This window comes from Mus musculus, chromosome 18, assembly GCF_000001635.26.
Source record: "Mus musculus strain C57BL/6J chromosome 18, GRCm38.p6 C57BL/6J".
NCBI lineage: Eukaryota > Metazoa > Chordata > Mammalia > Rodentia > Muridae > Mus > Mus musculus.
In genome coordinates, this window is record NC_000084.6 from 22,096,360 (window position 1) to 22,114,415 (window position 18,056).

General features: G+C 38.0%; 1 protein-coding gene across 1 annotated transcript in view; it reads right to left on the bottom strand.

The window, feature by feature from the left end:
• The window catches only part of Ccdc178 (coiled coil domain containing 178), a 360,500-nt gene that overhangs the window by 285,463 nt on the left and 56,981 nt on the right, over positions 1-18,056 (bottom strand). The window contains exons 10-12 of the mRNA NM_027616.3: positions 13,322-13,542; positions 9,181-9,323; positions 1,281-1,434 (exon numbers count right to left, since the gene is read on the bottom strand). Of these exons, the coding sequence (NP_081892.2) occupies positions 1,281-1,434; positions 9,181-9,323; positions 13,322-13,542 (518 nt within the window). The remainder of the gene's footprint in view (positions 1-1,280; positions 1,435-9,180; positions 9,324-13,321; positions 13,543-18,056) is intronic.

The following is an 18,056-nucleotide window of genomic DNA, read 5'->3' on the forward strand; positions in this document are numbered from 1 at the left end:
CTGGTGAGATTGCAATCTGGTACAACCACTCTGGAAATCATTCTGGTAGTTTCTCAGAAAATTGGGCATAGTATTACCTGAGGACCCATCTATACCACTCCTGAGCATAGACTCAAAAGATTCTCCAACATATAACAAGGGCACATGCTACACTATGTTCATAGTAGCCTTATTTATAAGAGCCTGAAGCTGGAAAGAACCCAGATGTCCTTCAACATAGAAATGGATCCAGAAAATGTAGTACACACTGGATTACTACTCTGCTATTAAAAACAATGAACTTATGAACTTCTTAGTCAAATGGATGGAATTAGAAAATATCATTGTGAGTGAGGTAACACAATCACAAAAGATATGTACTCACTGACAAGTGAATATTAGCCTAAAAGCTCAGAATACCCAACATACAATTCACAGACCACATGAATCTCAAGAAGGAAGACCGAAGTGTGGGTGCTTCGGTCCTTCTTAGAAAGAAGAACAAAATACTTAGAAAGGGAGCAAATAAGGAGACAAAATGTGGAGCAGAGACTGCCCCACCTGGGGATCCATCCTGTATATAGTCACTAAACACAGACACTATTGTGGATGCCAAGAAGTGCCTGATGACAGGAGCCTGATAAAGTTGTCTCTGAGAGTCTCTGCCAGTGCCTGACAAATACAGAGGTGGATGCTCACAGCCAACCATTGGACTGAGCATGGAGTCACCAATACAGAGTTAGAGAAAAGACTGAAGAAGCTGAAGGGGTTTGCAACCCCATAGGAAGAACAACAATATCTACCAAACAAACCCACCCAGGGTTCCCAGGGACTAAGCCACCAACCAAGGAGTACACATGGAGATACCCATGACTCCAGCCACAAATGTAGCAGAGGATGGCCTTGTTGGGCATCCATGTGAGCAGATGCCCATGGTCCTATGCAGGCTTGAGACCCCAGTGTAGGGGAATTAGAGTGTGGGGAGGCAGGAGTGGGTGGATGTGTGGGGGAACACCCTCATAGAAGCAGGGGGAGAGGATATGGGATAGGGGGTTTCGGGGGGTGAACCAGGAAGGCAGATAACATTTGAAATGTAAATAAAGAAAATACCCAATTAAAAATGCAAATTTTAATTACTAATGAAATAAGCAGTCTCTTGAGTTGTCAAATCTCTTCTGCTATTCAACAGTATGAAACAAGTACAGGCAGGAAACTGGCTGCTGTACAATAATTGGAGGGGAAAATATGCTATTTCTAGTTCCAAACCATTTTGTAAGTATTTAAAAGCATGAAAAGCTCACTGTTTTCTTTAAATTCTCCAGTTCATTTGTTGTGCTCTGTGTTTCTCTCAGCACCTCATTCATGGCTTCTTCATCACCTTCAATGTCCAAGTTAACAGTCTCAATTGAAGTTGTGTAGTGGGCATCCAGGACGCTAAGCTTATCTAGTTCTTTCCTAAGATAAAAAGAAAGCTAATTTTTAATCACATTGAAAAGACAATTATATTTAAACCACTCTCTAACTTATTAGGAATCAATGGTATTTATCCTAAAATTCTCCCATCCCACAGCAGTTCTAAATTTCCTAAAATGCTCAGATATTAATTAAAGAGTGCATACAACAGCAGACTAGTACTCTTGTTTCCCAAGAAAAAGAATGGAGAGAAAAGTATATATATATGTGTGTATATATATATATACACACACACATATATAGCCTCTTTAGGGAGTTTGTTTTGGATTGTCTTGTGGGAGACGTTGGATAATAAAGTGATGGAAAGCTACTGGGTATTTAAATGTGATCATTTTCACATCCATTAATCAGGAAAACACAATAGGAGGAGTCAGTCACACACATATTCTCTCTCTGTTATTAAGAACTAGCATACAAGCATATTAACTTTAAATAGGATGGTATTGGCAGAGTATTAGGCACATAGAGCAATGAAACAGAACCTAGTAGATACAAACAGAGCCATATAAATAGGACTTGATGAATCTTGACAGTGTTTCACATACCCTGTTGTGCCAGGATATGTTCATGAATCCCCAAAAGACCAAGGAGCCAAATTCTGATGTAATCACATTAGGGTCTCTTTATTCAAGTTGGAGCTTAGGCCACATCATCGTCTCTGATGCAGGAGAATGGGAGAAAGCCTCAAGCCCAGACTCGGGCAAGCATTTATAGAGTCAAGAAGGGGGTATCTAGCCTGGTACATATCTGACTGGGGGGTCCGCTATGGCCTTTAACATAATTGGCTGGTGTTAGGAGCCAAACCATAAACTTAACTTCTGTTTTCCTCCTGACTGGTGGTTGTTAGGAAGTGAAGTGTCAGGAGGCAGACTTGTAACATGCAGGTACAGATTTGTTGGGTAATAACCTAGAAACTGGTGTTAGAGACAGGTTTTGTTGGGGTATAAGCTAGAAACTGGTGCTAGACACAGGTATTGTTGGGGGGGTAGCCTGGAAACTGGTGCTAGGCCTGTCAGTTAACTTGAGTTTAGTCTTAGGTCAGGTTCTCTAAAATGGAGTGTGGACCCAAAATATTTGGTCTCTCAGTCCTTTCACCAAAGCAGTGTGCCACAGGGTGCCAGATTATATGAATGCTCAAGAAGAAAAGATAAGTCTGATTAAACCTCAAGCATCATTCACCTAATTCTTCCAAGTATAACATGTAATGCTAGATACAATGTGCTAGAAGAAAACCCTTTGCAATTTGAGCATTAGAACAGGAGGTTTCCCATGGCACCAGGCCTGTAAGACAGAATTAGCAAACTGAATTCTAACAAAATTTAAAACTTTTCCATGACAAAACACCCCAATAAAGGGATTAAAAGGTAAACCTTTTAAAATCATAAGATAGTTGCAATTTACATATCTAACTTTTAAAACTAAACTTGAATTCTCTATAAAAAATTATCTATACCAGGCAGGGGAAAAAATAAAACACTTGAACAGATATATCATAAAAGAATTTACCATCGTGTCAGCACAAAATGTGCAAAAGAAATTTGAAATAAAACTTCAATGCTCGGGCCCACACAGGATTCCCCACGGGATCCTAAGTCCTCTGGTGAGTGGAACACAGCGTCTGCCCCAATCCAATCGCGCAGAACCTGAGACTGCGGGAAATAGGGAAGCAGACTACCCGGGCCTGACCTGAGGCACAAGCCCCTTCTGCTCCACTCGAGGCCCAGGGTACCTTGCCAGCAGAGTCGCCTGACACCCGCAAGGGCCCACACAGGATTCCCCACGGGATCCTAAGACCACTAGTGAGTGGAACACAACTTCTGCCAGGAGTCTGGTTCGAACACCAGATATCTGGGTACCCTCCCTGCAAGAAGAGAGCTTGCCTGCAGAAAATACTCTGCCCACTGAAACTAAGGAGAGAGCTACCCTCCCAGGTCTGCTTATAGAGGCTAACAGAGTCACCTGAAGAGCAAGCTCTTAACAGTGACAACTATAACAGCTAGCTTCAGAGATTACCAGATGGCGAAAGGCAAACGTAAGAATCCTACTAACAGAAATCAAGACCACTCACCATCGTCAGAACGCAGCACTCCCACCCCACCTAGTCCTGGGCACCCCAACACAACCGAAAATCTAGACCCAGATTTAAAAACATTTCTCATGATGATGATAGAGGACATCAAGAAGGACTTTCATAAGTCACTTAAAGAATTACAGGAGAGCACTGCTAAAGAGTTACAGGCCCTTAAAGAAAAGCAGGAAAACACAACCAAACAGGTAGAAGTCCTTAAAGAAAAACAGGAAAACACATCCAAACAGGTGATGGAAATGAACAAAACCATACTAGAACTAAAAGGGAAAGTAGACACAATAAAGAAAACCCAAAGAGAGGCAACGCTGGAGATAGAAACCCTAGGAAAGAGATCTGGAACCATAGATGCGAGAATCAGCAACAGAATACAAGAAATGGAAGAGAGAATCTCAGGTGCAGAAGATTCCATAGAGAACATCGACACAACAGTCAAAGAAAATACAAAATGCAAAAGGATCCTAACTCAAAACATCCAGGAAATCCAGGACACAATGAGAAGACCAAACCTACAGATAATAGGAATTGATGAGAATGAAGATTTTTCAACTTAAAGGGCCAGCTAATATCTTCAACAAAATAATAGAAGAAAACTTCCCAAACATAAAGAAAGAAATGCCCATGATCATACAAGAAGCCTACAGAACTCCAAATAGACTGGACCAGAAAAGAAATTCCTCCCAACATATAATAATCAGAACAACAAATGCAGTAAATAAAGATAGAATATTAAAAGCAGTAAGGGAGAAAGGTCAAGTAACATATAAAGGAAGGCCTATCAGAATTACACCAGACTTTTCACCAGAGACTATGAAAGCCAGAAGAGCCTGGACAGATGTTATACAGACACTAAGAGAACACAAATGCCAGCCCAGGCTACTATACCCGGCCAAACTCTCAATTACCATAGATGGAGAAACCAAAGTATTCCACGACAAAACCAAATTCACACAAAATCTTTCCACGAATCCAGTCCTTCAAAGGATAATAACAGAAAAGAAGCAATACAAGGACGGAAATCACGCCCTAGAACAAGCAAGAAAGTAATCCCTCAACAAACCAAAAAGAAGACAGCCACAAGAACAGAATGCCAACCCTAACAACAAAAATAAAAACAAGCAACAATTACTTTTCCTTAATATCTCTTAATATCAATGGACTCAATTCCCCAATAAAAAGACATAGACTAACAGACTGGCTACACAAACAGGACCCAACATTCTGCTGCTTACAGGAAACCCATCTCAGGGAAAAAGACAGACACTACCTCAGAGTGAAAGGCTGGAAAACAATTTTCCAAGCAAATGGTCTGAAGAAACAAGCTGGAGTAGCCATTCTAATATCGGATAAAATCGACTTCCAACCCAAAGTTATCAAAAAAGACAAGGAGGGACACTTCATACCCATCAAAGGTAAAATCCTCCAAGAGGAACTCTCAATTCTGAATATCTACGCTCCAAATGCAAGGGCAGCCACATTCATTAAAGACACTTTAGTAAAGCTCAAAGCACACATTGCACCTCACACAATAATAGTGGGAGACTTCAACACACCACTTTCATCAATGGACAGATCGTGGAAACAGAAACTAAACAGGGACACAGTGAAACTAACAGAAGTTATGAAACAAATGGACCTGACAGATATCTACAGAACATTTTATCCTAAAACAAAAGGATATACCTTCTTCTCAGCACCTCACGGGACCTTCTCCAAAATTGACCATATAATTGGTCACAAAACAGGCCTCAACAGATACAAAAATATTGAAATTGTCCCATGTATCCTATCAGACCACCATGGCCTAAGACTGATCTTCAAAAACAACATAAATAATGGAAAGCCAACATTCACGTGGAAACTGAACAACACTCTTCTCAATGATACCTTGGTCAAGGAAGGAATAAAGAAAGAAATTAAAGACTTTTTAGAGTTTATTGAAAATGAAGCCACAAAGTACCCAAACCTATGGGACACAATGAAAGCATTTCTAAGAGGGAAACTCATAGCTCTGAGTGCCTCCAAGAAGAAACGGGATAGAGCACATACTAGAGCTTGACAACACATCTAAAAGCTCTAAAAAAAAAAAAAGGAAGCAAATTCACCCAAGAGGAGTAGACGGCAGGAAATAATCAAACTCAGGGGTGAAATCAACCAAGTGGAAACAAGAAGAACTATTCAAAGAATTAACCAAACGAGGAGTTGGTTCTTTGAGAAAATCAACAAAATAGATAAACCCTTAGCTAGACTCACTAGAGGGCACAGGGACAAAATCCTAATTAACAAAATCAGAAATGAAAAGGGAGACATAACAACAGATCCTGAAGAAATCCAAAACACCATCAGATCCTTCTACAAAAGGCTATACTCAACAAAACTGGAAAACCTGGACGAAATGGACAAATTTCTGGACAGATACCAGGTACCAAAGTTAAATTAGGATCAAGTTGACCATCTAAACAGTCCCATATCCCCTAAAGAAATAGAAGCAGTTATTAATAGTCTCCCAGCCAAAAAAACCCCAGGACCAGACGGGTTTAGTGCAGAGTTCTATCAGACCTTCAAAGAAGATCTAATTCCAGTTTTGCACAAACTATTTCACAAAATAGAAGTAGAAGGTACTCTACCCAACTCATTTTATGAAGCCACTATTACTCTGATACCTAAACCACAGAAAGACCCAACAAAGATAGAGAACTTCAGACCAATTTCTCTAATGAATATCGATGCAAAAATCCTCAATAAAATTCTCGCTAACCGAATCCAAGAACACATTAAAGCAATCATCCATCCTGACCAAGTAGGTTTTATTCCAGGGATGCAGGGATGGTTTAATATACGAAAATCCATCAATGTAATCCATTATATAAACAAACTCAAAGACAAAAACCACATGATCATCTCGTTAGATGCAGAAAAAGCATTTGACAAGATCCAACACCTATTCATGATCAAAGTCTTGGAAAGGTCAGGAATTCAAGGCCCATACCTAAACATGATAAAAGCAATCTACAGCAAACCAGTAGCCAACATCAAAGTAAATGGAGAGAAGCTGGAAGCAATCCCACTAAAATCAGGGACTAGACAAGGCTGCCCACTTTCTCCCTACCTTTTCAACATAGTACTTGAAGTATTAGCCAGAGCAATTCGACAACAAAAGGAGATCAATGGGATACAAATTGGAAAAGAGGAAGTCAAAATATCACTTTTTGCAGATGATATGATAGTATATATAAGTGACCCTAAAAATTCCACCAGAGAACTCCTAAACCTGATAAACAGCTTCGGTGAAGTAGCTGGATAGAAAATTAACTCAAACAAGTCAATGGCCTTTCTCTACACAAGAATAAACAGGCTGAGAAAGAAATTAGGGAAACAACACCCTTCTCAATAGTCACAAAAAATATAAAATATCTCGGCGTGACTCTAACTAAGGAAGTGAAAGATCTGTATGATAAAAACTTCAAGTCTCTGAAGAAAGAAATTAAAGAAGATCTCAGAAGATGGAAAGATCTCCCATGCTCATGGATTGGCAGGATCAAAATTGTAAAAATGGCTATCTTGCCAAAAGCAATCTACAGATTCAATGCAATCCCCATCAAAATTCCAACTCAATTCTTCAACGAATTAGAAGGAGAAATTTGCAAATTCATCTGGAATAACAAAAAACCTAGGATAGCAAAAACTCTTCTCAAGGATAAAAGAACCTCATGGAATCACCATGCCAGACCTAAAGCTTTACTACAGAGCAATTGTGATAAAAACTGCATGGTACTGGTATAGAAACAGACAAGTAGACCAATGGAACAGAATTGAAGACTCAGAAATGAACCCACACACCTATGGTCACTTGATCTTCGACAAGGGAGCTAAAACCATCCAGTGGAAGAAAGACAGCATTTTCAACAATTGGTGCTGGCACAACTGGTTGTTATCATGTAGAAGAATGCGAATCGATCCATACTTATCTCCTTGTACTAAGGTCAAATCTAAGTGGATCAAGGAACTTCACATAATACCAGAGACATAAGAGAATAAGTACTCTTTATATATTGTTTAGGTCTTGATTTTATACATTATAAAAATTGATTTTACATGGTTCTAATAATAAATATTCCTCTTGAAATTTAAAAGGGGGTGGGGGAACCTGTTCAAAGTACACGCTCATATTCAGTAGGACTGGGCTGAACATGAGATTATGCATTTTGAACATTTACTTAGATAATACTAATGTTGATGTATAAAACTTAATCTTTATGATATGAAATGAGTTCGAGGTCAGCCTGGTCTACAGAGTGAGTTCCAGGAACACAATAAGGAATGAATGTGTATTTTCCCAGTTATATATGGCTAGCTAAAAAGACTTGCATGCTAGTGACCATGTAGAATAAAACTTAGCATTGGATTCCCTAGAACTATAGTCACAGATGGTTGCACACCACAACCTAGGTGCTAGGAACTGAGCCTTAATCCTCTGCAAGAGCAGCAATTAATCTTAATCCCCAAACCCTTGCTCCAGTGGCTGTGGGAAAATATACCATCTTAGCAAATGGATGCTATCTAGATCATAAGATTTATACTAATTGTGCTCATTTGCATATATGCATTTGACTCTAGCTTCATAATGATTTTAACATTAAAATGGATTGTCTCTACTAAATTATGAATCAATTTAAACAAAGAAAAATCTTTGATGTCACTTTAAGCCAAAAGGAATTTTTAGTCAATGAAAGAAACCAGGAGGTGTGTTGGGTAGTCTTTGTCAATTTGGCCCAGATAGAATTGTTTTGGAAGATGGAACTTGAGACAATGTCCTAGCCAGAATTTCTTGTGGAAATGTCTGTGCTGCTTTATTTGGTGCAGTGGTGGTGGGTAGAGTGGGCTGGACTGATGACTGACATATGAGGCCCAAGGTACTGTTAGCAATGCCACCCAGGGACTGGCAGTCCTGAATTCTATAAGAAAGCAGGCTGAACCAGCAAATGGACTATATACTCTTGTGGGGCCTCTGTACCAGCTTCTCCATCCAAGTTCCTGCTCCAACTTTCTTGGATGATGCAATCTTAGCTGAAAGATAAAATTAACCCTTTATTTCCCAAATTGCATTTGCCCGTGATGTTTTATCACAGAAATAGAAACCCTGACAAAGATAGGATGTATCAGAAGATACGTTTACTTTAGAAACTTGGAATATGCAAGGAGATAGACATCTCAGCTATTAATAAGAAGGAGAAGATCTATGCATTTAAAATATTGTTCTATTAATAAGACAATAAATACAAGTTGAAATATTAACATGGTTATAATTACTGAATTGATTCATAATGATTCATATCTCATTAAAAAATAAGGAAATCTCTTTTGCCTTCAGGCGACAGGGAGATACATTGCTTTTATGCCTTATCCTCATGAAATTTAGTGATACATATGAACATTTTAAAACTAAAATATACTGTTTTGCAGATTTACTAGATTTGTACATTAAATATTCAAATTTCAATTGACATAAACTTGATGATAATATTGGCTCAAGCAACTTAAATTCTGAGCTTTTCAAAAGGTTTTGAGTAGTAGTATTTATTACAGTTTGGCTAACCTTTCATTTCTAGATACTATACATAGTATGTAGGATGAATTCTTACTCATAGGACGTTGCATTTATTAATTCTTCTTGAATTTCTCTTTCATTCTCTACTTTCATATTCTTAAGCCTTGCTTTTGCACCTTCACATTTATCCACAGACTCTTTAAGCTCTTCATGAATTGCTCTAAATTTTTCCATTACCTAGAAATAAAATATATGTTGCCCATATATTTAGGAATGATTAATTTAAAAAAATTCCAGTGTCACTCATACTTTAGGTTTAAAGTTATTAACGTATATATTTTTTACTATAACTAATCCTCTAAATGTGTACAGCTAAGGGAATAGGGTTCTGTCTTCCTTTACCATGATTGAGAGTTCATTTTATTCTACAGAAGCATAAAAGTTACAGGTTTATGTGCTCAAGTTAAAATCATCTTTTAAATCACTGATGTTGATTTTAATGCACATTTATTATTTTGTTGCAAAAAGATGAAAATGTGTAGGTACAATGAAGATGAAAGCACTTGTACTCGTTTTAATCAGAAATAACCATTGTTATCTTCCTGTAATAGTCCAAAATGTTTACTTTTAGTCATTAATGAAAACCATCAACTCTTCCTAGCTGTCTCCATCTCTCTGTGTGTTCTCCTATCCACCAATCTTGTCTGAATTGCACCATATGACAGTTGCTGCTCTTCCCCCATTGCCAGGCACATGGACAGACATTGTACACAACTTATGAGCAAATTTGAGGAACACAAACCCCACTATGCTGAAGAGAACTGCAAAGGAACTTTACAAGCTTAAATATTTTCTTCAGATGCACTGCTAAAACCAGAATGTGCTGAGTCAGAGGGAAGGGCTTTCCTGAATGCTGGCTGGCAAATTATTCTCCAGGAACAGAGTAACAGCTTTAATTCTAACCAGCAGAGCATAAAAAGCATCTGTGTTCCAAGAAACTTGATCACTTGCACACTGTGAGCATGCGTGGTGCCTACCAGGCCAGAAGAGTCTCCTGGAGCTGGGGTTCCAGATAGATATGAGCCTTGATAGTTCAAAAGAGCAGTTCCAAGCAGCAAGTATTCTTAACCTCTGGCCCATCTCACAAGGATGGACTGGGAAGTTTTAAAACAAAATAAAGATATTTGCATGGAAAGGCCTTAGATGTGTCATTTCAGTTGTATTATGAGAAAATTATTTTATCATTTTAATTTTTTGTATTTCATTTTATTATCTTGTCACTTTGGCAAAAGTAGTCTCTTTAGTACACATCATGTCCTGTGTAGTCATTTTCTCCCTCTTTTGTTTGAAATGGCTGCAGGGCTTCAGGGGTTAATATGAATGTTAGTGCTGTTTGCAAAAGTCTGTAATTTATGTCTTTATTATAATATCTCGATTAAAAGAACAAATCTTGTTGGGTAGACTTGCCTGGCCTCAGAAACTGCATTCTTCCAACCTCAGCACCAAGGTTATACAAGTTCCATTCTGGCTTTAGCATTTTAATTATGACAAATAAATCTCAAGAATCTTTTGATAAAAATCAGACCATTCTATTTTATTTTGGTGAAAGTCTAAGGTATAGAATTACATCTCTTAATGTCAAGTAATTTCTAGTATCCTAAAATGATTTATGCATGAGATGGTTATCATTTGTCTATTTTGATAAAGGACTATTTTGAACATATTTTCCATCATATTTACAGATATGTATTCTGTTAATAGTTTTTTTTTCAAAAATGTTACAAGATTTTCTATTAAAATTATCAGCTTGAATTCATTTAAGGATGCCCTTTGTTTTTGTGGATTGGATGTTTAAAAATAATGTGAAATGATTAGTTGCTAATAGGCTAAGTCACACCCAACTAAACTACCACTAAATTCAGGATCAATTATGGTAGGTTTCTTTTGATGAATTTGTCCTTGGATCATTGTGCAATGTTTACTATGTAGTTTATTTTTCATAAGTTATACCATATTTTAGATAGTATATGTTTTTTAAATTAAATGTGATGTACCTTTCGTAACTTATGATTTTGGATTTATTTTAATCAAAACTCAGATAAGATAAAAAGAATGAAGCCAAAGTATACAATTAATCAGTCTCAGGTATAATTACAATGCAGGGTTTGTAATCCCTGTTAGGTTACACATGCAAGCATGCCAGCAGGGTAGAGCTTGCTAAGTTTTAGTAACTTCCTGTAGAGTGGTTAACTGAGTAGTTTTATCAGGTTCTAAAGCATGTAGACTGTTCTCTGCATGTCTGGGACAGACAAATGTGTGGTGGCAGAGAATGTGAGACTCCGGAATTTGTTTGGGTGTAGGCTTGATGTACTATTTGTGGAAAGAAATGGACAGCCCTCAGCCAAGCCCCAATATTATCTTATTCTAGATGCTGCAGTCACCCCTGTCTTCTAGGTTGAGGTTTAATTATCTACATGGACATTGTTAATCTGGATGTTTCATTTTTGATGTACATATCTACAGTAAGGAATTTCTGTATGCATAGTATATTCTGGATGTTCTGTTAGCCTCTGTTTTGATCCCTGTTATTTAATTCAGGTGAACAGTAAGTTTATGGCTCATTTGTTCTTATTGCATCACTTTGTAAAGGAAGAAGGCAAGGCATGAAGATTTACAAAAGATTTCGAGATCTGGAAGCTTATAGTAGGGATTCAAACACACAACACGTGAGCTCCGATTCTAGGGCCTTCACTCTGAAGAGTTGGTCAGCGTGTTTCCTACAGCCCTGTATGCTTCTGCTTTTCTCGAACTAGAGCTATCATCTTTAGATAACAGTGAAGCATAATGTCTTAGGGTTTCTTGGAAGCAAAATCAGATGAGGAAAACAGGGATGTAACTCCAGCTGACACATTATCAAACTGTGGAAGGGTATAGGAAGGACCACTATTCTCCAAAGGGAAAAATGAGGCTTCAGCAAAAGCACCACTCCAGGGAAGTTTTCAGAGGAACTCTGGGGAACAGTGGAGTATTAGCTAACGGAATGGACCCTGTCTACTACACATTAATCACTGGGCATACAGCTGAGGAAAGTTAACATGTACACTGAAAGAAGAACACTGGTGTGGACTTATTATGTACTGGCAAGCTGCAGTTTTGTCAATACATACTAGAAAAGAAACTCAGATGCCAGAAACAAACAAACAAACAAACACACACACACACACACACACACACACACACACACACACACACAGAAAGAGAGAGAGAGAACATTAAATAATGAATTGTTTGATATATATTATATGTGTGTGTATGTGTGTATGTGTGTGTGTGTGTGTGTGTGATGGAATACAGAACTAAAATAAACTAAATTTGTATCTATGAAGAGTAGTTTAATTAAATTAAAATAACGTAGGGGGTTGGAGAAATAGAACAGTGGGAAAGAACAGCAACCCGTCCTGCAGAGAAGCCTGGCTTGGTCTCAAGGACCCACATCCAGGAGCTCACAACCACCCTTAACCCTTGAGAGCCGACACCATTTTCTAGCCTCCAGACATGCCTGAATGCACATGGTACACCTACAGACCATCAGGGATACACACACATTAACATAAAAGTCCCCCAAAAAATCTGTTACTTTAGAAATGAAGATGCAGAGACTTACATAGTCAAAGTATATTAGTATTGTGTAATTCAAAGGTGTAATATTGTTACATCGTTTTAATGAATGAATAAAATTTATACTAGTCATTATTATGAGGATGGTAGATGGCTGTGTGGTAAACCTGGAAGGGATTGTCTTATTTACTTAAAAATGATCAAACACTAATATGAGGTAAGTTTCTTATTTGCGTAGCAGTTGCAAATAAACTATTTCTCTATAGAATGGTTCCACAATGTGATTTGTATCATATAATCATTTGAAGTACCATTAGGTTTGCAATTTTTATCAATGATCACATTGTTGATATGTTCTGCTTGCTTTCTCCCTCTGCCAAAACTATGATTTAAAAATAAAAAGGCTGTTTTTGCCTCTATAATTTTAATGAGTTAACTGAATATTATTAAATGCCCTAGGTATATAGATATCTCAAAGATAATGTCTAAACGAATACCAATAAATTATCATTGAACAGCTTATTGGAGAAATAAACTACAGATCAACATTAGAAGACATATTCAGTTCTTAAAGTAGAAATATTTTGGAACAACCAAGAAGATGCAAATTCTCTCACCTCAAACTTTTTATGGTAACGCTCTTTCAGACATCCTAGCTCCTGCTTGCGCTTTTTCTCCAGCAGAACACTATGAGAAGCCATGTAGTCTATGTCCACCTGGAGCTTCGCATTGGCTTTTTCCAGCTTCTCCTTCCGCTCCTGCAGTTGCTCCACCTTAAGGGCAATGTCTTCAAGATAGCTACGCAGCTCTGCATTAATTTTGGAGAAGTTCTCATGTTCTGAAAGTAAATTAATGAGAGCAACACCAAGCCCAGAGCTGGCATCAGACAGTCCAGAAAGAAATGCTTGATAGTATACAGAAACTACTTTAGCTTTAGAAATTATTCATCTATGAAGCTTATAAAGGGTTATTCAAATATTGAACTGTGAAACATTGTTTCCTTCATTTATCAACAAAAAGACTAAAACATGCTTTATTAGTTGATGTCTTTAGTATAAATTCAAATTATTACCATCAACAAACAAACTGATTATTTTACAAGCACATATACACACATTTTATGTAATGTACTAACATGAAAATTAATTTGAAAGAGTAGAGGCCTTCCAGAAATACATAAAACTAAAATGATAAAATCGGACTTAAAAGTGTCTAAATGACAGGGAAGCCACGATTCTTACTTAGAGTGCTCCAGTTATAGAAAAAAAATACCAAAAAACCACAACTGATAATTATTATAAGATTGATTTACAAAAAATAAATAATGAAATAATTAACATATAAAATGAATTTATACAGGCTTGGGGATATAGCTGAGTTTAGAGAGTGTTTGACAGCATTCATAGTGCTCTAAATTAGACACCCAGCCTCAACTGGCAGAGCTACTCTTTGCACACCTGCAATCCTAGTACTAAAGACTAATAATCTTTAGTATACATCCAACTTATTACCATCAACAAAAACCTGATCATTTTACACACACACACATACACACACACACACACACACACACACACACACACACACAGGCATTTTATGAAATTGTGAGAGGTACAGGCAGAAACATCAAGGTCAATTTTAGCTACCCAGGAATTCATTCAAGTCCAGCCTGGAATACATGAGACCCTGTGAATAAATAAATGTATGTATGAATGAATGAATACAGAAATCTTGAAAAGAATACACCCATAGTAAAAATACAATGTGAAATTATATATATACCAAGAGAGACCCATGGAAAGATAATAAGAAGGAAAAAATCCTTCTAAATTTGAAAAAATGGGTAAACATTACCTGTTTGAATAAAAATGTTTGAAGTTTTAGACATGGGAATTACTTCTAATCATTTTATATATTAATATACGCTTAGACAACTATAAGGAAATTACAGAAGAGGACCTCCTCATTCTTTCTATTACAACTTCCTAAGGCTAAAGTCATCTTGCATTTTTACAAAATTAATTTTTTAATAATCTAAAATAAGTTTTCTTATGAGTTTTTGATGACATCATTAAGTATTTTTGTGCCTTAATTTCATGGGTTAGGCCTGTAGGTTTTTTTCACATTTATACTGACTCTCCCTACTATGCTGTACAGTTTAAAGAACCTTCTTATATCAGTTGTGGATTCTGTTTCTGTGGAATTTTGTAGACATCTGCAATTACACTTACAAAAACATACATAGAGTTATGTTTCATACTCATGCATATTTTGCATTGAGACATTTGTAGTTATTGAGTCAAATTTTTTCTGTTAATATCTAGAGAAATATTTTGATTATCTGTTTATTTACTGATACTTCTTTTTCTATAAATATTCATAGATGGTGAAATATTACTCTCAGAAATGTTTTCTGAATGTTTTAATTATCCGTAATCAGAGTCACAGACTGGATGTAGTGCTGCGCACCTGTTATCCCAGTGTGGAGGAGAAGGAGGAGGAAAGACCTTGAGAACCACAACACAGCCTGGACTACACAGTAAGAGTCTGTATTAAAAACAAAATAAGGAAGAAGAAGAAGAGGGAGGGGGGATAGAATGGAATAAGGAGGGATGAGGAGAAAGAAGAGGGGGAGGGGAAAGACAGGGAGGAAGAAGAGGAAGAGGGGGGGAAGAGGAGATAAAGGGGGGAAGAGGTAGTGATAGGTCCATGACTATATTTTTTATCTAATTTTTTTCTTTTATTGAAAATAGATTTATTTTTTCACACAATATATTGCAATTATGGTTTTCCATCCCTCTACTTCTCCTAATTTCTTCCCACTTACCCTCCCACTGAAATCCTCTCCCTTTCTGACTTTTATTGTGAAACAAATAGTTTTCTTTTTTAAAAAATTTTTATTAGATCTTTTCTTTATTTACATTTCATATGTTATCCCCTTTCCTAGTTTCCCCTCCAAAAATCCCCTATCCCCTCTCCCCTCCCCCTGCTCCCCAACCCACCCACTCCCATTCCTGGCCCTGGCATTCCCTATACTGGGGCCTAGAGCTTTCACAGGACCAAGGGCCTCTCCTCCCATTGAGGACCAACTAGGCCATCCTCTGCTACATATACAGCTAGAGCCACAAGTTCCACCATGTGTTTTCTTTGATTGGTGGTATAGTTCCAAGGAGCTCTGGGGGTCCTGGTTAGTTCATATTGATGTTCCTCCTATGGGGCTTCAGACCCCTTCAGCTTCTTGGGTACTTTCTCTAGCTCCTCCTTTGGAGACCTTGTGTTCCATCCAATGGATGATTGTGAGCACCCACTTCTGTATTTTCCAGGTACTGGCAGAGCCTTCTATGGGATGATAATAAAATATGACCCAATAAGTTAAATAAAACAAAAATTATTACATTGGAATTCGACAATGACATTTTGGCACATTCAGGAATTCCATAAAAACACTAAACTGGAAGCCATACCATATATGAGAAGGATCCTGTGCAGACCTCTACAGGTTCTATGCATTCTTCCTCCATCTCTGTGAGTTCATATGAGCTTTGGTTGATTTACAACTCATTGAAAATGGAGAGCCTTCACACTGAGTTCTAGCATCTTTGGTACAAGAATGTACTTTGCATGCTACAAAAAGTGAACTATAAACACCAAAGACAACCCTTCTGATGTACAATGCTGCCCTTCATGTAAGGTATGTTAGGGCAACGATGTAGCCTGAGAAGGCTTGGTTTCTATGTTGACCACTCAGGGGTGATCAAAGAATCCATGGCCTTAGTTAGAAAGAGACTACAAGACAGATTCTACTGATGTTATTTTTGACTTGTGGTCCCTGCACAGTGAATGCTTCAGTTAGGTATGTTAAGGAATGGATTTATTAAACATCTCAAGGATTCAAGATGGCCTACCACTGAAGGGGCAGGGGAAGGCGGGGATTGGGGGGTTTCAGAAGGCTAGGCTGACTCCATGACAGGCTTCAAATTTGCAGTTATGGAGATTAGGCCTAAGAACTGGGCAAGTCCAGGCAAGCCCAGGCAAATCAAAGAAACAAACAACAAATAAACAAACAAACAAAACCAAAAAACCACAAACAAACAAACAAAGAAACCAGGATTCTTCAGCAACACTTTTCAGCCGCCATGCCCAATAATGATTCTGGAATGCCTAGAGATAGAGTAAAACAAAACCTACCTACCCCAGAACTCTTCTAATGTGCTTTAAATCAGGCCTGCAAACTCACTTGGTTGTCTCTCTATCTTGGTAATGGGAGACACCAATATGCTGGACTTCTGCAGAATAAAACACCCTTCATGAGTCCATGGTATCATTCTTCAGCAAAGCATTGACCCTTACAACCAACCAAAATCTGATTTGACCTAAGGCCCACTCCATGAAATCGAAGCCACATTTGATTCTACTTGGGTGACTAAGGACAATTCAAGGACTAGGGTAAAGCAAAATATTACTTGTATATAAAAAAGGGAGCAATACAATGGCTCCTAATAACATTTCTGCTATGCTTATAGATCAGTCATCACCAGGGAAGCTTTCTCCTACAGCACATGGGAATAAATACAAGTACCTCTAGCCAGACATTTTATGCAGAGTGATCGAACATGAAACACTCAGCCTTAAGTGGGATATCTCCATCAAATACCTTTCTTCAGGGCCCAGGGAACCCTGTGGAAAATGAGGCAGAAAGATTATCATAGCCAGAGGGGACAGAGGACACCAAGAAAACATGCGTGTGAATTTTTAATTTGATTCCTTTATATTTTGGTTTTGATTAATCTTGTCACTGCTTTTCTGTTGGAAGACCCTACTATTTTTTTTCTTTCCATTTTTTATTAGGTATTTAGCTCATTTACATTTCCAATGCTATCCCAAAAGTCCCCCATACCCTCTCCCCCACTCCCCTACCCACCCACTCCCCCTTTTTGGCCCTGGTGTTCCCCTGTACTGGGGCATATAACGTTTGCAAGTCCAATGGGCCTCTCTTTCCAGTGATGGCCGACTAGGCCATCTTTTGATACTTATGCAGCTAGAGTCAAGAGCTCCGGGGTACTGGTTAGTTCATAATGTTGATCCACCTATAGGGTTGCAGATCCCTTTAGCTCCTTGGGTACTTTCTCTAGCTCCTCTATTGGGAGCCCTGTGATCCATCCATTAGCTGACTGTGGGCATCCACTTCTGTGTTTGCTAGGCCCCGGCATAGTCTCACAAGAGACAGCTACATCTGGGTCCTTTCGATAAAATCTTGCTAGTGTATGCAATGGTGTCAGCGTTTGGATGCTAATTATTGGCTGGATCCCTGGATAAGGCAGTCTCTACATGGTCCATCCTTTCATCTCAGCT